At 42.2% G+C, this 21,711-nt stretch overlaps 1 protein-coding gene across 1 annotated transcript in view; it reads right to left on the bottom strand.

The window, feature by feature from the left end:
- The window catches only part of JARID2 (jumonji and AT-rich interaction domain containing 2), a 221,212-nt gene that overhangs the window by 120,755 nt on the left and 78,746 nt on the right, over positions 1-21,711 (bottom strand). The window contains exon 2 of the mRNA XM_068236929.1: positions 15,933-16,068. Within this exon, the coding sequence (XP_068093030.1) occupies positions 15,933-16,068 (136 nt within the window). The remainder of the gene's footprint in view (positions 1-15,932; positions 16,069-21,711) is intronic.

The raw sequence follows: 21,711 nt of genomic DNA, 5'->3' as shown, positions 1-21,711 counted from the left end.
CAGTACATTACAGAAAATAATGAACTTTAGCACAATATGCTAATTTTTTTAGAAGGACCTGTACATGAGTCGAATGTGAAGAGAAGCTTTATCGTTTGCCCTTTCCCACTGCTCATTGCAGGGCACTGCAAAATAAAGCTTCAGCCTAGGTATGTTTAGGTCTGTGTTTTGTTTGATGACTGATCATCAGTCTAATAGAAAAACATTGTTTCCTGCCTGTCATTCTTTTTGTCACTATTTATGCTCTCAATATATATGCACTGGTTAAAATGTTTTTGCAGTGTTTATGAATAATAATAAAATGTACTAAGTGCTCATTTATTATAACAAGCAAAACTCCCATCTGCTGCTAGAGAGATTGGTGCACTGCTATGTGTACAACAGTGTAATACAAGTGTGTATCCTACGGTATAAGCTAGCTGCTGACCTGTGTGCAGAGGATGGCTGCTCCCTCATATTCTCCACAATAGCCAGCTGGTGAGTGACAGAATGAGGTGGCCCAATCTGACTGCATGCAGATTAGTGTCAGTGTGTGGAGATGATCATATTTGGTAGACACAGTGACAGATGGTTGCAGCAGGAGGGTGGGGGTGTATTTAACTGAAAGACCAGTCAGCTGATTTCCTGCAGGTAGTGGAGGGCTACATTGGAAACTTTGTTGTTGAATGTGTGTGCGCTTTAAAAAAAAAAATGAATCACTTAGCTGCTAGAGAACACTAAGGATACCCATACATGACTTGATTTTTGGCATCAATATCCAGCTGATTCAATGATCATGATTGAATCTGGCAGAGATCGATGCTGCAACATGGTCACCTGCTTAATTGCTGAGATTCTGTGCCTGGCGTTGGCACCCTTCAATCTTCCGACGACCGATGGACCTAATGGTCCCCTGGCCAGTTTCCCCTAATGTGTACGTTTAACTCCCCCTCCCGGTGAGTGTTGCTGGCGCCACTCCTGGCCTCCTTTTGTGTCCTGCGTCTTCTTGAATTGCCACTGTGAGCACAGGTACCCCTTGACACAGCTGCATGTTTTCACAATCACACAAATACAACAGGATTTCCATGACTATCACCAACCCCACACAAAGTACCATTTCCTAGTACCCAATAATTCAGCTTTCTGGGGCTTGCTGTTACATATTTTTCCAGTAGCTGCAGAGGGTGGTTTAATGACACTGGTTAAAAATGTTCTGAATGCATCTTAAATTGTATGTTTTTAAGGCATTTACATAAAAAGCCCATGTTAAGTAGTGTTGAAAAGCCCTTGTTTGAATAAACTAAGATGTCTTTCACATGAATGGCTGAACTGAACATGCTTTCCATGCGGTTCAGCTGCTGGTCTGTCGCAGCACGAATGGCAGTAACCACAAGGGTCAGGTGACAAAAATTACGGTTAATGCACAGAAACAAACCACCACGTATTAGGTCTAATGAACGTCTGCCTCCTAATCAGATGTACGCACAGAGAATGAATGCCACCACCTTGCCAATGTGGCATGCTTGCAGCTTCCTGTGACTGGTAATACCGTATTTCTCCAGGGGAATCTATTACAACTTTCTCAAAGTAAGGCATACGGAAAAATAATTTTCTCTGTCCCCCCCTCTCTATGGGAAATGTAATGTTCTATCAGTAGGCATGCAACTGCTGCTCACTCAGCTTAGGACTGACAAGTTCAACAACCTGGCAGTCCAAGCCACACCCTTCCCTAATAAAGCACTGCGAAGCGTTTAAGGTGCACAAGACCCATCAGAGGCCAACACACAAGGGTAATGGTAGTTATCCAATTGCAAATACATCTAAATAATCATACAAACTTTATGTGTTGGCATACATATTTCAGCAATGCATGAAGTATGTAATAAGCAAGCAAATCAGAAGTGTATAGACTTCACTGCCTGATGTTCCCATTGATGCAATGCATCATTGGATTTATATGTCTGTAAGGTAGTGCTGTCCTATTCAGGGAATGAGATCAGCATTGCAATACTGAACATAGCTACCATGCGTCGCTGTATCACGCACAGCCCCCTGCATTGTACAGTGAGTGTGTATAAACCCTTAAAGCAAACCTAAAGTCAAAAAAATAAAAAAAAACCATTTAACTCACCTGGGGCTTCTACTGGCCCCCTGCAGCCGCCCTGTGCCTGTACTGTCACTGAACGTCCTTCGGTCCCCCACATTGACTTTGATATCAGCGACAGAGCCAGTCGTTGGCCACTGCAGGTATACGTTTTCTCGTACTGCGCATGCACAGAAAGCTCCCGGCGATGAGAGTGTAATCAAGGCCAGGGCCGCGCAAAAGCAGTTGCCAGCAACTGGCTCTGTCACCAAAATGAACTTCAGGTTTCCTTTAAAGATCAGCTTTGGGAAAAGGACTAATATAACTACATTGTTCGGGGAAAGGGGAGATAGAAGTGATTATTTTCTAGCAAAATTCAGCTTTAAGAAAAAAAAAAAAAAAAAAAAGAAAGAAAGAAAGAAAGAAAAAGACGTACCAATCGGACCCAGCTACATTCCTGGCTGTTATGCTCATCCTGGATTTACTACTTACTGGGTCAATACCTTGAAAAGAGCATGCAGGACAGGACTGTCAGACTTAACTGGCTTCACACTTGTTCCAGGTCACTGGTTCATTAAGCAGTTTTCTGCTCATGCTGCAGGACTGTGAGCTTTCCCAGGAAGCAGCTGGTGGCGGTATACAGTATTATATTATGCTACAGCACTGCACTATGGATGGATGTCTAAGCACTGTAGCATGGGAGGAGCTCATATACTGAATGGGAATATCAAAATGAGGTATTGCAAGGCTGCAGGCAGTTAGGAGTTCCTTGGCACTGGAACACACTGAAGGGGGAGGACTGGCTCTTTAATGAAATCATTTAAAGAGGCATTTTATAGCCTTGTAACCTGATATACCTATGAAAGAGAGATAATTCCTTTAGGCATGACTGGTTCCCTTTGTTAAATCACCTAATGATATTTATGTAAAGCAAATATTAAAGGCTCCTGAACACTATACAAACATTATTGAAAAGGCTATTTGGCAGAAAGATTCTAATTTTAACTGCTGTCATCGAGTCGACAAAAATGAATTTAGTATTCACAGAAGAGTAGTTAGGTCCTTTATTACCCGCAATATTTTATAATAAGACTGTAGATCAGAGCATTAACCAAAAGAAAGCCATCTGAAAGCTCAGCACTCCAACCTCAGTTATTAAAGAGCTGGCTCCAAATACCACTGAAATATTAGTATCTGGGAATACTCCAGCTTCACAGCTCAACAAAATAACCACAAGTACCAGCGGCAGTCTGCACTAACTGACAAAGCATTCAAGGCTGCACTACTTATTTATACCTGTGCTTTATTCTAGGAAGGCAGAAAAACAGTGTAAATGGCAGAAGTATATAAGAATTAACAGGCAAAGGAGAAAGCAGAAAACCCGTGCAAAAAAACAGAAATACTATATATAAGAATGAACAGGCAAAGGAGCTGTATAGTTGCCACTCTCATAATTCACCCTGTATAAGCCCTGTACACACCAGGGGATTTCTGTCGCCTGGCAGGGATCAGTGCCCAATCCCATGGGCAATAGTACAGTGCCAGCACTTTAAAGACGCATCATCAGCCTCCAGGCTAGCGACACGTCTGCAGCTATATTTTTAATGACATTTTGAGCACTAAATCCTGAGATTTTTATCATAGTGAGATTTCTATTTGGGGATATTTCTCCTCCATTCATTTCAAAGTGACGAGGCCATGGAAAACAAGTGAAGTGGAATTTCTCCAATCAGGACATAGACTGCTCTAAGGAAAATTGTGACAATGTGATGTTTTTACTGCTGTGTGTAACTTTAAGTATTACTAATGGCATTTTCAAGGAAAGGTGTAAAGATCTGTCCTGGCACCCTGCGGTGCACGCTGTAGTCTGCCTCTAGTGTTTGATGTGTTTTACTGCTCTCAGGTTCACCTTCAAAAAGACTGTTCCTTTTGGAATGTATAGGACAGTGTTCAAACCCTTTACTATTTTACAGCCCACCAACAGCCTAAAGAGGAAAGGGAACCTTTAAAAGCATGCTTGTAAATGTGTAATGCAGCTACAGTTCAAGCACAGGGCTGTAACTGCTCTATTTATCCTGTTTTCATTGTTGCAACCATAAAAAGAGAGGAGACGTTGAAGAAACAGAAGCTTGAGCTGTGTAGAGACACTAGACAGTCTCCAGAATCATTCCATTTATGGTTACTGGGTAACAGTCATATTTCTATATGTGCCTCACCCAGCTCCTAGAACTAGACCAACACAACAGAACAGCAATAGCTCACAATACTTTTTTTGGGGTAATCCCTATTCTGGTGGAGGTAAGAGACCTCACCCAGTGGCTAAATACTTTAGAGACTGGGTGAGATCTCTCTTACCTCCACCAGTATAAGCATCCTGGCCATTTCTTTTAATATCTGTCAGTTATCCAAGAGTCTACTGGGCTTTACAAAGACAAAAATCACGGATTTTCAGGTGATCCAATATTATGTGCACTGTCAGGAAAAGGCAATCTGAAATATACTGTGTGTTAAATATATTAACCCTGTAAACCCGCGATTCTCAAAAGCATTGCACACCACAACCGCCAGAGAGTCCCCTTCCAAGATTCTCAAAAGAATTGCACAACACATCTGCCACAGACCACTCCCCACCCACAGCCTGCTTGCACACCAGTGCCTGCCCACCGTGCGGCAGCTGCACCCATGTCGTTCTGTCTGGGAGTTGTATTAACGTCTACATCTCCTAACATCTACTAACAGTCGGTGCCACTACATCAACTGACATTCACTAGAGACCATCGACCCTACATCAGCTAGCATGCACCAGTGGCCAAAGACACACTCAACATCACGGGGACTTCAAACCTCCGGGTCTGTGGCACAGCAAGAATATGGATGCCCTCGTATAGAGGTGGGCTACAGAGCAGCCCCTTGTAGGTAAGTAAATCAACTCTATCCCCCACAAAGCACACAATTTACGAGCCTCCCTTAAGGGGAGGTTCATTTTAGATATTTTGACATAAGATTTGCTCCATTGCCTTTAAGAGGAGTGATTGAGGTGGAGAAGATGAATAAATGGAAAGGTGATAGGAGGGAACATTACGGCAAGCTTGCCTGTTCCTGTCTGAAAATTCTACTTACCGGTAAGCTTAAAAAAAATAAATAAAATAAAAAAAAAAAATGAAGAGACAACACACAGAGGTATGTAAATTTAGGTTGAACAGACCCAGAGCTTACCTTAAGTAACTTTGAATCAGGTATACTTTAGCAGTGTTCCCCAACCCCGTCCTCAAGGCCCACCAACAGTGCATGTTTTGTGGAAATCCAGATGTAGTTAATCAGCTCTGCTGAAACACTGATTACCTCACCTGTGGTTTTCTGCAAAACATGTACTGTTGGTGGGCCCCGAGGACAGGGTTGGGGAACTCTGCTTTAAAGGATGCCCGAGGCTAGTGAATTTGCAGAAACGGTGGGTGCAGCCATGTATGGGCAACAGTCCTCATGCCCACTGCTCCCTGCTCACCTTCATCCCCCTGCGTTACTTAGCAAGATTCGCCAGCATCTCTCGCCTGGTTGGCAAGGATGCGCACTACTGTGCAAGTCCTTGATCATGTTCACATGGCTGGGAGCGCTCTGCATGCACTAGGAGTGGTTAAGTAGTGCACATGCACAGAGCGCTCTCATCCACGGGCGCACAATCAAAGACGTGCTTCTGCTGGGCCAGCACACAGTAGTGCTCAACCTCAAGAGCTTTTGCTAAGTTACGGAGGGGGACGGAGGTGAATGGGGTAGCGGTGGGCATGGGGCCCATACATGCTTGCTCCCCACATTTCTGAAAATTCGCTCACCTCTCGTATCCTTAAAGGATAGGACTAGAATGGGCTCAGCACACATCCACAATGCAAACAAGAGTCAGTGCAGCAAGCTTGTACATAAGCATAGTGGGCATGTGAAATATCTTTTGGGCTATTTGCCACTACACACGTTATGTTTTAAAAATGCATGACACATTATTTAGGACCTTACACTTGTCTGTGTTGCATTCCTGCAGTGCAGTCATGTTTTTTTTTAAATGCACTGTATGTTGCATTTTTAGTTGAAGATGCATGTTTTGTTTGTATGCATAATAAATAGAAAAACGATGCACACACAGGACAAAAATTCTATATATATGCACGGCTATACACGTAGGGCAAGCATATACAATTTTTGCATGTGCATCCACTATGCTGTAGCATGAAGGATCCTTTAAATAAGCAAGTTTTTGATATACAAGTTTGCATTACTGATCAGGGGTCACTTTTTAAAAACAAAAGATTTTTTAAAAACAAAAGACAACTGTAAATGTTCATTGAATTTTGCTTACTAATAAACTTTTCTATAATGATTACAACCAAAACATGGGGGGTTGCAGCTTTTGTGCAGGCCTCATCTTACTATTCTTCCTGCTGCAAACTTGGGAACCAGACAAGTGTCTGCACTTTGTTATAGTATCCAAGGGGATTGTTTGTGCTCCACTTTGTAATGCAATTTTGCTGGCAAGAGATCCATAAATCTTGTATGTAAATACTACCCAAGCCCCTGAAATAATGCATACATTCCAGTGTGCTTAAATGGTAATAGGTGTTGGCAGAAGCTTTGCCTTGATTTATGACTTGCAGGCCTGGTTATTTATACTGAGCCAAAGATGAGGACAAATAACTTGGTGCAAAGTATTCCCCTCTCTCCTCTGCAGTCATTTCTAGGGGTAAACCAGGTCAGCAGTCTAGTACAAACTAGAAGAGCAGCAACAATGAATCTAAATGTACAACTTTCCACACTTCAATTTGCACATTGCATCTAACAACATAAGTTTCAATATTAAAAGATTTGTACTGGAAATATATTATGAACTAAATTCCACCAGGAAGATGGGGCGGTGCACAGCTGAATAGAGGAGAACAATGCACTTGGCCAAGACGGTCCAACACTCCAGATCTCTCAGCAATGCATTGAGGACACCATGCACATGCTAGATTCACAGCAGAGAAAGCCCCAACCTTAATTTACAAACAGTGACATTACTTGTATCTAGTGTAATGCTGGGAATACACAATGAGATTTTTCAATCAAAGTATAATAGCAAAAATCCACTGAGCTCTCACTTCAATCAATATAAGCTAGGGATAGGAAAACTGTACATCGCGTAATCCTGCATTTAACAGTCCACACACTACAAACACTTCAAAAGCCATGCAGTGTGAATCACAGTACCCTCACTCGTGACACCACCACCCGTAATCAGAGAGGCTCTCTGGATCCAAACCACCTTGTTTTTTCAGGTGGAGCGCTCGCTTAATGTTAGTTGGTGCGCTTCTCGCACCAACTAACTACTTACAAGCTCCAAAGAAGTAAAAGGCATATCATAGCGGTGTTCCTAGGGCCCTCATTCGCGTATAGATGGCTTCCCACTCTCTCAAAGTCCCCACGCTGTTTGGGCTCCCACTCGCACGCCACCACTACTCCCAGAACGTGCTTGCGTCACGCGTACTGGCTCCGACCAGTACGCGTGGGGACTTTCAGAGAGCGGTACGCCACCCGGAAGCCATCTATACGCCAATGAGGGCCCCAGGAACATCGCTATGATATGCCTTTTACTTTTGAGTAGTTAGTTGGCACGAGAAGCGCTGTTGTAAGCCAATTGTAACAACATACTGCGCAATTAAGTTTTATTGTGTTTTTTATTGACTTTTAACGTAGAAATAAAAAAGTTTTGTACCAGCAATGCGTTATGGTTCACTAAGGCACCCTAGTGAAGCAGAACATTAAGCGAGAGCTCCACCTGAAAAAACGAGGTGGTTTGGATCCGGAGAGCCTCTCTGATTACGGGTGGTGGTGTCATGAGTGAGGGCCCTTTGATTCACACTGCACGGGCTTTTGAAGTGTTTGTAGTGTGTGGACTGTTAAATACAGGATTGCACAATGTACAGCTTGTTTCCTATCCATTCGTTATATTGATTGGAGTGAGAGTGCAGTGGATTTTTTCTATTATACTTCTACTGAACGGAATATCCCCACAATGAACTCACAGGACTTTTAGGGTGTTAGAGATATTGGTGACTTTTAAATAAGGTGGCGCAGCCTGTGGTAACATATAGAGATTTTTCAATCGATTTACTGTCCGATCTTATTTTCTATCGATTTTCTATCAATTTTCTTATCTTTTCTGATCAATTTCCATCCACTTCTATGAGAAATTGATCAGAAAAACAATTGAAAATAAGATCGGACATGTCGGAAATTATCTATCGAACCATCTATCTGCTGAAAAACTTATGGTGTATTCCCAGCATTACACCCTTGCAATATATGTTTATATCCAATCTCTTTTTATCCATCCATTTGCATGCTGTTATGTTCGGAGCCAGAGTGGAGGACCTGCGCTACTACAGTAGAATCCTTTTATAGTAAACGCCAAGGGACCAGGAAAAGTTGTTTATTATATCAGAAGTTTACTATATATGAATTGCACTGTTTATTTATACAGATACATTTGCTGGGACCTAAGAACTGAGTTTAATCATTTAATGACAATCGCATGTATTAAAACATCATGCTTTAGCCTGTTAACGGCAACGTGACGTTTTAATACGTCGCGTGTTTCCGTCGCTGCTCCGCACATGTGCACGCCGCTACCGCTGCCATTTTCATCAGGATCCCGTGTTAAGTGATTGGGGAAGAGGACCGAGTGGTCCTCTACCCAATCGCAATGCCTGGAGTGCCACCAGTGCCTGAAAACTGTCACAGTTTAACAAACTGTAAAAAAGAAAAAAAAAAAAAAATCAAATCACTTCCTATAACGGGAGAGTGTTCACTAGCGCCATCTTGCGGCCAAAAAGTATATTACATATACTATGTACATACACACTATTAATACAATTAATAAATTACACTTCCAACGCTTCAAACCCCCCCCCCCCCCCCCCCACCACCACCCCCCAACAAAAAGAGCACTTGTAAAAAAAAATCAGCTTAAAATAAATAGATAAATAGTTGCCTTAGGGACTCAGCTTTTTTTAATCTATATCTTATGAGGGAAAATTAATTTTACTTTACTACATAGGGGCTTGTAATTATGGCCAGAACAAAAAAAAACAAACAAACAAAAAAAAAACCTGAAAAATAACACCTATATTTCAAAATAATATATTGTTGCCATACACTGTGATAGGGACATAATTTAAACGGTTTATTAAACGGGACAACTGGGCAAATTAAATGTATTGGTTTTATCCACAGGAGAATGTTTAATTTTAAAACTAGAATGACTGAAAACTGAGAAATAATTTTTTTCCATTATTTTTGTATTTTTCCCATTAAACCGCATTTAGAATAAAAAAATTCTTAGCAAAATGTACTACCCACAGAAACACCCAGTCAATAGTCAATACAGTCAATAGTACAGCATTATGGAAGATGTTGGTGCTATATAAATCAATTTTAACATGTATGTACCTTATATGAAATAAAAGCATACCTGATCTTGCAATAAAATTTTGATTTTTACTTACCTGTAGGTTCTTACAGCCCCCTGTAATGTGTCAGGTCCCTCTGCATCTTCTGGCTCCCCTCCAGCTCCAAAATATCTGCAACTGGAGCTCCAGTTGCACTTACTGCGCAAGTGTAGTCCCATCCGTGCCCCCCACGTTTGCGTTCCAGTAACTGGGAGCATTCCGTACATGCACGGTTCATTCTTCTTACTGCGTATGAGCAGAACACTCCCAATGATGGAAGCACAATCGTGGATGTGTGTGGATGGGACCGTGCATGCACAGTAGGTGTGATTGGAGCTCCAGTTGCAGATACTTCGGAACTGGAAGCGGCGCAATGGAGGAGATCCAGAGGACGCCAAAGGACCTAACACATTTCAGGGGGCTGGAAAAAGCCCTAGCTAAGTAAAAATCCAATTTTTGGGGACAAGTCAATCATTTGATGAGCAAACGAGCAAAAAAAATCAAGTTCAGGTGTGCTTTAAAAGAATTCTAGAGTGAGGGGGATATGATGATTGCCAAATCTGTTTTCTTTTTAATATTCAACCTTGACTTGACTCCCTGTTGTGGTTGTTATTTGCATATAATGTTATCAGACTCCCTGATCCAGAACACATATTCCGATCATTATCTGACTGCCCTGGGTACATGCTTTTTGCAGGTGTGACTGTAGCTTTAGTGATGGTAAAGCAAATAGATTGCTTTGCAATTAATTTGATCTGTTACTAAAATATATGAGGACCTCAGGGCTCTTTCACATCAAAGCCCTTTTCGTTCTTTGCGTTAACCAAGGTAAAATGAAAGTCCATAGACTTTCATTTCATCTTTCACACCCGACGCTGCGTTTCGGTGCGTTGCGGTTCGACGCACCCAGGAGCGTTGATCCCCAGGGAGCTGGCGTTTTTCTTCGGGTTCAGCTGTAGCTACCGCCGCTGATTGCGTTGCACCGCAGATTCCCAACGACACGCCGCAGGGCATATAACGCGTGCAGGAAACGGCTCCTGCACGTGTTGATAGATGTGAAAGAGCCCTCAGTCCTCAAGGACTGGAGTTGCACAGTACTGTGGTAGACCATCTCAGCACTAATTGCCACTGTAATTGAGCAGATCGACACCTTTTGTTAACATGTGACCTCAAAGGTGCAATCTGAATGAAAACAAAGAAGTAGCAAACTGCAATAAAGTTGCCACTTTGTAAAAGGACCTTATATTTTTTGTCATCTTAAATCATCCTGATCAGCTTTGGTGAAAATCTAGAAGGAGCACACAATTTTACCACAGCATTGCTAAGAAGATTATCTGCAGCGCGGCACCTCCAGTTTACCATGCACTTTTTTTTTTTCTTTACACTAAAGAACAAAACACCTGCTCAATGGAAAGCCAAAATATATATAGGAATTGTCCCTGAACGGTCACCCAAAAAGATAGTTTCCGGTTACTACATTTGAAAGGGTGTGCATAGCTTATGTATTGGCATTACTGACTTTACTGAGGTGAGGTGAGATAGGAGGGGTAGCTGCAATTAGGTTTATGAGGGCAAAGTAAGTTTCTGTAAATAGAAACATGGACTAAGAAGTATGGTCTTAGGACAATTTTAGATACTGGAGTTTCCCAAAAACAAATAAAAAACACATAAAACACTGTAATTTGTGGTAAGAACATCCGAAAATAACACACGGTTTAGGAAATAAGGGAGTACAGACCAAGAGCAGGGAAAATGCAACAGAGTTTTCTAGGAGAAATCTCAGTCATGACTGCTAGAAGTAGATTTTACTTTCTGCTGCAGCTAGTATAAAGTAGTGTGCAGTTAGAGTAGTTAGTACACAGTTACCACAGACACTATGGCCTCAATTCACTAAGAGCAGTTCCGTAAAACAATTTAAGGTCAGTAAAATACTGCATTTGGTATTTTCCACTTTTTCCCACTAATTCACTAAGATTTCCAGTTTGCGGTAGAAATTCTGTAAAATACAGAAAAAACATGCTTCAATTCACTAAGTCCTGTTCGGTAGTCTCACCAGCTGTGGAGCACGTCAGGCAGCAAGCTATCAATCTTCTCTTACAAGTCTGTGCATGGGCCGTTCTATTTCCTGTCCAGTGCATCTATAACTAGTGGGAACTCTTCTGTGCATCAGTATACAGATATGCACATCTTAAGGGATACAGACAAGCCTTTATAAATGTCTCTCTCTCTGCCATTCTGAAGTCCTGTCCTCCAGAGTATCGGATCAAATGGTGTGAGAAGCAGGGCTGTGTAGCGCTCCCTATTGGCTGTCTGCTACATCGGTCAACATTTACCACATGGAGATTGTGAGTTACCGGCTGGTCAGAGCTGGAGATAAATACCAAACTCTATTACTTGATTTACTGTTAGTTTTAATCTACGTGAATTGCAATTTCTTGAGGCATTTACCGCACAGGCCGGTAATTTACCTCACTAGGCAGTAATTTTACTTTTGAGTGCAGCAATAGGTTTAGTGAATTGACATTTGGCAAGGTGATTGGTAAAATCAGCCGTTTTATGCATTACCGAATGTGGTAATGCTTAGTGAATTGAATTCTATGAAAAGTTGGGCTACAGCACAACTGCAGTTACCACAAACACTATGTCTAAAATAATTGCCCTACATTCCCTAATAGCGGGAAAAAAATGGCACTGCAAAAATAAAGGTTTTGAAAATAAGAAGCGATAATTTTTCTTTGGTCACATGGTTATGCTTACTGGAAGCTGTATACTCAGATGCATGCACATGTAAAACACTAATACAACTCTGTAATGAGTGTGATATGGAGGCTGCCATATTTATTTTTGGTTAAATAATGCAAGTTGCCTGGCAGTCCAGTGGATCTTTGTGACTTCAGCAGTGTCTGAATTACACACCTGAAACAGGAATGTGGTCATTGTGGTCAGACTTTAGCAACCTGATCTGCATTTTTGTTCTGGGTCAGGGTTTGAAAATATTAGAGGCAGAAGCCAGGTATTGCGCATTGATTGAAGGAAATAATTATGGCAGCCTTCATCTCTCTCTGACTACAGGGTCACTTGAAGCTCTCTCTCAGTGTGCAAGTAAGGGCTGGTCCAGATGAATGGCTGAGGCATCTCCTTTTCGCTGAGGTCAGTGCTGATGCTACTAAGCAGAAAAGTGTTTGGCATGGTTTCCCGTTGGTTCATTGTTGCGTTGCACTTTAAGCCCCTGGGGGGGACACAGAGCCGCAAACGCAGCCAGTGCTATAAGCTACATTGACCACAGCGCTTGCGCAATCGACGGTAAACGCATTGAGATGAGCACTTCCATTCATCTCGATGTGGGAAATGGTGGATCCTGGCAGTAAATGATGTGCACAGACACCGGCAACCATCTGTCTGAACTGGTCCTTCGTCAACTGCTTCCTGAAATCATAATCTTGTGACCACTCAGTGAAAATGAATGCAAGACTGTGGAGTTGACATATATCAACACTGACTCCATTAATTATAATTCAATACAGGAAATAAATTATAGCTATAGTATATTAATTATATATTTCCAATACTGATTACAAGCCTACAACATGCAAGGTATGTTATCATGGACAATGTGAATCATCAAATCCTCAGATGGCTTTTTAGAACATTGATCTGTCAAAGTTTAGGCCTAAAGGCTAAGGCAAATCTGGCCATTTATTTTATAAAAACAATGCAGACATTTAACAAACTTATAATTTTAACAATTGACAAAAATGTAAGCATAGCGGTTATATTTTTTTAATGAAAAGACTGTAAAGTTACAAAGGATATAAATTAAAAACTACAAAAGAAAATAAACACCTTTCTTTCCTTGTACAAAAATCTTAAGTACATCCTTAGACATTACTAGGAAAAAAACAAAAACAAAAAAAACAAACTTAAAATGAAACAACCTGAAGATACTATAAAAATAAAATAAAACGTTTCACCTACCAGGGGCTTCTGCCAGCCCCCGGCAGCTGCCCTGTGCCCACGCTGTCCTGCAATGATCCTCCAGTCCCCTTCCGGAGCTAAGTTTTGTTTCACTGGCCACTCGCATCCTCGCTCATGTCGCCGTCCTGCGCATGTGCTGCAGGAAGAGAAATCTCTTCCTGCGCATGCGCAGGACGGTGAAGTGAGCAAGAGCGAGGACGTGTGCAGCCAGGGCCACGCAGGTGCAGTGGCCCTCTAATTGCAAGTCGGCGACACTGAAACTTAGCCGCGGTGGAGGACCAGGGATCGTTCCCCAGGTAAGTTAAACATTTTTTTTTTTTTTAAGTACTGTATTTTTCAAACTATAAGACGCACCTAGGTTTAGAGGACAAAACTATAGGGGAAAAGATATATACTAAACCTGGTGCATCCATGGTGAAGAGGCATCTTGTGGATTATGCCCCCTTTGTACCTCCTGCTCCCTTGTACCTCTTGTCTCCCTGTGTCCTCCTCTGTCCTCCTGTGTCCCCCATTGTCCTTCATGTGTCCTCCTCGATGCCCCTTTGTGTCCCCCTGTGTCCTCCTCTATGCCCCTTTGTATCCCCATGTCCTCCTTTGCATGGGCACAGTACAGGGAGTCCATGACATTGCGGCGGGTTGGAGGTTAGTACTGGCAGGCGTTCACAAGTCAGGAACTTCCTGCATTTGGACTATAGGACGCAGTGACTTTTCCCCCCTAAGTTTTGAGATAAACAATTGCATCTATGCTCCTACTAAAATGACTTTTAGATATCCCACAGTTTTATATTATGTTTTAAAACAAAGTTTTTTCATTGTTTTGTCTCAGCTCAATGAAACAGTCTGTCCCTGTGTCTCGGAGTGCTCAAATATTTGAACTATGGACCTTTTTTTAATCGATTCTCTCCTGGCAGAGAACAAGATTTCTGAAAGCAAAGTATTTTATAGCTGTAATTCCTTATCAGTAAGGGCCACTATAGACCAACTGGAGAAAAACTATCAGTTGCATAGCTCAATATTAACTCATTCAGGCAGAAAAGGAAGGAAAGCATCACAGCATAATTGTGTGCTTGGCACTGTACATACACATGACTATTTCATCCTGTCCAGGTCTGTGGAGTTGGAGACATGTTTGGGTACCTGGAGACAGGCCTGGTGCACACCAAAAACCGCTAGCAGATCCGCAAAATTCTAGCAGATTTTGAAACGCTTTTTTCTTCTTTTTCTGTAGCGTTTCAGCTAGCGTTTGGCGGTTTTGTGTAGCGGTTTTGGTGTAGTAGATTTAATATATTGTTACAGTAAAGCGGTTACTGAACAGCTTCTGTAACAAAAACGCCGGCAAAACCGCTCTGAACAGGCTATTTCAGAGCGATTTGCGTTTTTCCTATACTTAACATTGAGGCAGAAACGCAACCACAATCCAAAAAATGCCTCACCCCGGGAGTATGCGTTTCTCCAAAACGCCTCCCACTCTGGTGTGCACCAGACCATTGAAATACATTACCCAAGCGTATCCGCAGCCGCAAGCGGATCGCAAAACGCAGCCGAACCGCTGTGGTGTGCACTAGGCCTCAGAGTCCGTGGTTTCATAAACTGAGGAGTGGGATGATTTTTGTTCCAACACCACAGCCTTGATCCTGTCACATGTCACTTAAAGAGAACCCGAGGTGGGATTTTATTATGCTAGTGGGGCACAGAGGCTGGTTGTGCACACTAACACCAGCCTCTGTTGCCCAAAGCTGTGCCTCCAAGACCCCCCCTGCGCGCCGCTATACCCCCCGCAGTGCTGGCGACACGCAGCGTGTCGCCAGCACAACGTTTACCTAAGCGCTGTCTGTCAGCGCCGCTCCCCCGCCTCCCCCGTATCGGTGCTACCTACCTGTGTCCCTTCCCTCCCGCTGATTGGAGGGAAGTGATGCAGCGGGTAGCGCCGATACGGAGGAGGCGGGGGAGCGGCGCTGACAGACAGCGCTTAGGTAAACATTGTGCTGGCGACACACTGCGTGTCGTCAGCACTGCGGGGGGTATAGCGGCGCACAGCGGGGTCTTGGAGGCACACCATGGGGCAACAGAGGCTGGTGTTAGTGTGCACAACCAGCCTCTGTGCCCCACTAGCATAATAAAATCCCACCTCGGGTTCTCTTTAAGCTTCCCTTTAACAAATTGCCATTTAAAAGAAATTAACTTAGTTTGGAGCACAAACCTTCCTTTTTGAGATTTGAATGAGATTTTTAGATTATAGCAAAGCCAAATATTGCATCTGATTCCGCAGCCCTGAATAAAGCTTCTAAACCAAACGTACTTTTGTTGTCCAATATTTTTTATGCTTAAAATTGCCAGGCATTTATATTAGAAACAACATATGCTTTCCTTTTGAAGTGAAATGTTTGGATGTACCAGAAGGGACACACAAATCTGTCCATTACCTTTTGGAGTTTTGAAGCTCCCGTTAATACAGTCATCACTTTGTCTTTTTTGCGCGGTCTTGAATTCTTTAAGGGACAGGTATAGCACCTTGCGCACCACCCTTTCTTCTGACCATGGGATACCATCACTGTCATCCTAGAAAAGGCAGAAACATATGCTTAGATTATTTTGATATTACTGGAAATTGCATGTTCAGCAAACAATTCTACAAAGCATAAATTCTGGTACAGTTTTATAAACATGTAAAGCCCCTTTCAAGGATTTTTTTTTCTGCCTCACAAGCTGTGTACTTGCTACAAGACAGAAAGCTCACTCACGAAGCTGATTAATATGAAGGTCACTCCACTTTGATCAGAATGCATCTTGGCAAAGCTAATGCTGCCTCCACTAGGCAAAATTCCCTGTAAAGACTATACAAAGCCATATACCTAATTTTATTGAATCAGTCTTCCTTTCCATATAATCCTTAGATAGAAAATTCTTGTATTTTTGGGAGTGCACCACATATTCTGAGTTGTCATCAATGCAATGTTCACCCACAATAATCACCGATATGGTAACTTCATTTCGGCCATATTTGAAAACTGCAGTTCAAAAACAGATTTGTGGCATCTCCCTCTGGTGGTCACCTGCATGCGAGTTGCCACTAGCTGCATCTTTGATGAATTTACTGCTCGTATCGACTGCATACAGGTCTGCGTTTTTATTGCACGTAAAAACACATTAGGTCATGACAGTCCATGTTAATCAATATCCTGGCAGTGGTTCCATCTAATGCATGTATATTGCTCGTGCACACACAAACAGACAGCCTGTTGCTTCCTTTCAGAAGCCATCTGCATTTTCCCTATTATATTGTACGGCTGAGGAAACCATGCGCTTTTCAAAATAAAATTTTTAAAAATACCTTTCTCCCATAGGACTCAAAGTGCATAGATATATCTTAGATCAATGAATAGTTTTGAGGTGGAATGTGTTACAGAGGACAAAGTTATCTGTTCATAAATGCCAAAATAAACAGGTGGCTTTTCAGTTTGGAATTAACCACTTCCAGGTTTGGAGCTGTCTTAATTGGCAAGGAGTTCCAAAGGGTATGGACAGTGTGACAGAAGGTTTTGAGGTAAACTCTGTGTGTGGTCAAGTTATTAGATCCTGTTGATCTGAGGTTGTGGGAGTCATGACACAGTTGCAACAAACCCTTGAGCTACCCAGGGCCAAAACTGCGTAGAGTTTTGAATGTTAGTAGACATGGCCACGGTGGGGTTGGTTGGTTGGTCAGCAGCCTTGCAGCAGCATCCAGTACTGGCTGCAGGCAGTTCAGGTCACTATTTGTAAGACCAGTATAAATGTAATCTCAACAGTCCAGCTGCCATGTGATAAAGGTGTGAACTAGAGTTTGAAGATCTGGAGGTATGAGGTGCTTCATTTTTGCAATGTCCCAATGTGAAAAAAGGAATGTTTTACAAGAGCTGAGATTTGGTTCCTGAAATGTAATACCCCATTAATCAGTACCCCCAAGCTGCACACAAAGACAGCACTGTTTAGGTCTGTGCACCCTACCTCCAGTGTTGCTGCCAAAATAATGTGTATGGTAATGTGCACAGTAAGTGTTGCATTATGTAACCGTTGTAGCACAGGCATTACACAACGCACAGAGTGAACTTATCCTAAATGTATAAAGGAGGAGTAAACCCCTCAAACATCTTGTTGACATTATTGCACATTCAACTGTGGCATCAGTTTGCTTGGTTATTTTTTAGGAGTGGTTATTACCATGATGCCCTAGAGCAGTGTTCCCCAAACCTGTCCTCAAAGGCCACAAACAGTGCATGTTTTGTGAAAATCCACAGAGGTAGTTAATCAGCTCTGCTGAGACACCAATTACCCCACCTGTGCAGGTTTGTGGTTTTCTACAAACATGTACTGTTGGTGGGCCTTGAGGACAGGGTTGGGGAACTCTGCCCTAGAGAATGGTTAAAAGATGTCACATGCAGCCATCCACCACAGATGAAACCTATCGAATGTCAAACACTGATGTGAACGACGTCATAGAAATATTTAGCTAGCACACCTGCACCTGAGGGAGGAATAAGAACTGTTTATACTAATGTACTTGATTGACATTACTTTTTCATTAATTTGTGCTCTGCTTTGCCATCTATCTGTAAAAGACTTTCCAGTTGATGTAACGTATTTGGCAACAGTTTAACTTCATGGCTGAAAACAAAGCAGGACAAATTGAATCTTATTTATTCATGTACACAGCTACTAGGCCAGGAGTAGCGTTCACATTATTTAACAACATACTCATTGTTATCACTTAACCCCGTGATCTAACCCCAATTCCTTGGTCTGGCTGCAATCCAAGCTCTGTGTTGTGTCTTCACTTGTCAAGAAGCCTCTGACATTAGAGTCCTCTCAATCAGACAGGGAAAATTGGATAAATAATTGCACACTCAGCGCAGATGACCAGCTGGAAACAATTCAAAAGGTATATCTGCTTTATACGATGTGCCAACTAATCTCAGAAGTAAACAGAAGGACAGCATAAGAGACTGGCATGCAAATAAGCAACTCTGAGGCCACGGGAGAAAAATAAATAGTAATCTGCACTGCCAAAAAATCCATAGCCAAATGTACAAAGTCATAACAAAATAAAAATAAAAACAATTTTTATATGACGGTTGTACACTTGAAATTCTGATCATTCAAAGGGTTTCTGAACATGCCAAAAACATATGTAGGGCTTGATGGATATTCTACAAGTCAAACAAACACTAACGTTCGGTGTTCTTTGAGCTACTTGTGAGTCTACGTTTGCGTGTGGCTGTTTTAGGTTTCCTGTCTGAAGATCTAATAAAGGATGCATAGCAGAACAACTTCTAACTTAGAAATAGCAACGCTGCCATAGACAAAGGTTTCTATTTAGCTGGACAATAGCAAGTAACTTTTAAACATTTTTGTTTTGTGCCACGGACAATTTTAAATGTATACTAAACCACTATATATTTTTATATACTGTATGTACATTTGCATTCAGAGCAGATAAAATACATTTGGGCCACCAGATATTTGATATACTACAGTGGGAGATAAGGCAAATGAATCCTCAGAATCAACATGGAGAAGTGGTGTTTACGGTTTTTGGCATGGTGCTGGGCAAAGACAGGCCAGCAATTCACTTAGAGCACTTGTATGTTCAACCAAAGCCAACAATAAGTTTGGGGCAGCAAATAAAATGTTACACAACAATGTTATCAGTTATAATGCCATTGCCAACATGCCATGCGTATTTAAATATTTCAATAAATCTTATTTGCATACAAATGATAACAGCAGAGCATGCACATGTACACACTAATGTGAGAGCTAGGACTGCATTGGATAAAATAACTAGAATTAGTCTTTATAACTATTATTAGTCTTTATAAGTCGGTGCCTGAGGAATAGCAAGATAAAAGAAAATGCAAAAGTGGTCATCCATTCCTTGCAGCAAATCACTACTGAACACCTGTACTGATGCTAGGTTAGACTGGAGATGATCACAAACCATCACCTTGAGTGAGACAAGTCTATAAGTAGCGTTAAGCCTTGTATCCATGCTATACCTTGCTGAGGTATGAGTTACATGGCGCAGTCCCAGAAAAAAACTAATGTGTGTACAGGGGGGTCCCACAAGGTTGAGTAAAGATCTGACATTCTAAATCCTTAAGCAACAGTAATAGGTGAGCACATTATTCTCTCCCTACCCCGCTTTTTGGAGGCCACACCATTGTGTTCCCTCTTCCCCTCCCAATAGCAACAGTACACGTTTGGTTGTAGGAGGATGTGTTTATAGGAGCTTGTCTTAATATGCTAGGGCGTGTATGTGCCGGGATTGGAAAATTCTACATTTTTCATAATTTACAATAATGCCTCATGGGCTTAAAGAGACCCTGTAACAAAATTTTAAGCCTTATTTCTTCTATCCTATAAGTTCCTATTACTGTTCTAATATGGTCTGTCTTACTGCAGCCTTTCCTACTTGCACTGTCTCTGTAATAAATCTTATCTCCTTTCCTCTGTCGTGGTGAGGCTGGAATGTGTAGAAGCTCTGCATGAGTCACACAGTAAGCTAGTTCTCAGCCTATGATACTCTGGTTAAAAGCCAGTCTTTTTTGTTTGTAAACACTGCCTAAAACTGTTCATTACAAACCAGGATTGCAGCAGGGAGTGGCAGAAACAGCACAGAGGGGCACAGGAGAAAATAAGTAATAGAACGGTATGCTTTTTATTGTAAGAATATTAGAGTACAGATTCTCTTTAAAGGGATACTGTAGGGGGAGCGGGGGAAAAGGAGTTGTACTTACCCAGGGCTTCTAATGGTCCCCCGCAAAAATCCTGCGCCCGCGCAGCCACTCACCGGTGCTCCAGCCCTGCCTCCAATTCACTTCTGGAATTTCAGACTTTAATGTCTGAAAACCACTGCGCCTGCGTTGCCGTGTCCTCGCTCCCGCTGATGCCACCAGGAGCATACTGCGCAGGAACAGTATGGTCTGTGCCTGCGCAGTACTCTCCTGGTGACATCAGCGGGAGCGAGGACATGGCAACGCAGGAGCAGTGGTTTTCAGACTTTAAAGTCTGAAATTCCAGAGGTGAACCAGAGGCGGGGCCGGAGCATCGGTGAGTGGCTGCGCGGGCACAGGACTTCTGCGGGGGACCATTAGAAGCCCCGGCAAAGTTCAACTCATTTTCCCCCGACCCCTACAGTATCCCTTTAAGTATTAAATGCCACAGATTATATATGGCATAGTGAAGAAATCTAACTTTTGAGTTTTTTCTAAATGTTGACATGGAGCCGATGCCTAAGAGTTTCCTGCCGGCTTTGGTATTGGACTGATTGGCTGCTTGGTTTTCATTTTAATGTTTTCATGCTTCTAGATATATCTCTATGTGCAAGCCCAGCAAATTCCTAGCAAGTTATACTGAACACAAAAACAAATTCAACCTTGTAATAGTGTGCCAGCAAACACATGTATGTTTCATAAGCAGCTCAAATCAATTTCCCAAGCTTTTGGTTGGCTTCCATTGACCTAGAGAAAACCCTTTAGAAGATGATTACGTATGACACCATGAAAGCCGTTTTGCAAAACCGCTGTAACTATTCCCGAACTATGAAAATATTTGCCAGGAAAAGCAAAGAGAAGGAAGAAATCACTAAATAAAATTTAGTTTGTCCAATGCCTAAAAGTTATACCACTACTTCTGCTGGCCATAAATGTTTCAGCTACATAAACAGTATATTTTAAGACAATTACAGTAAAACCTTGGATTGAGAGTAACTTGGTTTAAGAGCACTTTGTAATACAAGCAAAAATGTGTGTGAAATTTTGACTTGATATACAAGCAAATAAAAAGTATACATGCACAACGTCATCACAACTGAGTTGATAGTTTTTCTCCCTTTGGTCCTGCAGGATTGTACTTAATCTGAGTGTAGAGACTGTGCAGTCTGTAAGCCGGCGACATCGATGCAGTGCGTCACTTCTGCCACACCGGTCTGCCAGAACCAGGGCTGTGGGGAATACCGCGTTACTACGCGGTATTCCCCATCTGGCATTGGGTCAAGCAGGAAGTGACGAACGCTTGTGGTCACTTCCTGCTTTTAGGGTATGCGTAAGTGCATGGAAGCCTATTGTAAAAATACGCTTCCACACATGCACGCCGCCACAACGGTAATTTAAGAATCCCTGCGTTGCCATAAACTAACATGACTTCTGGGCCGCAGATTTACGCAGC

The sequence above is a fragment of the Hyperolius riggenbachi genome, chromosome 5 (genome assembly GCF_040937935.1).
Source record: "Hyperolius riggenbachi isolate aHypRig1 chromosome 5, aHypRig1.pri, whole genome shotgun sequence".
NCBI classification, from domain to species: Eukaryota; Metazoa; Chordata; class Amphibia; order Anura; family Hyperoliidae; genus Hyperolius; species Hyperolius riggenbachi.
This window is presented reverse-complemented; position numbering and strand designations above follow the sequence as displayed.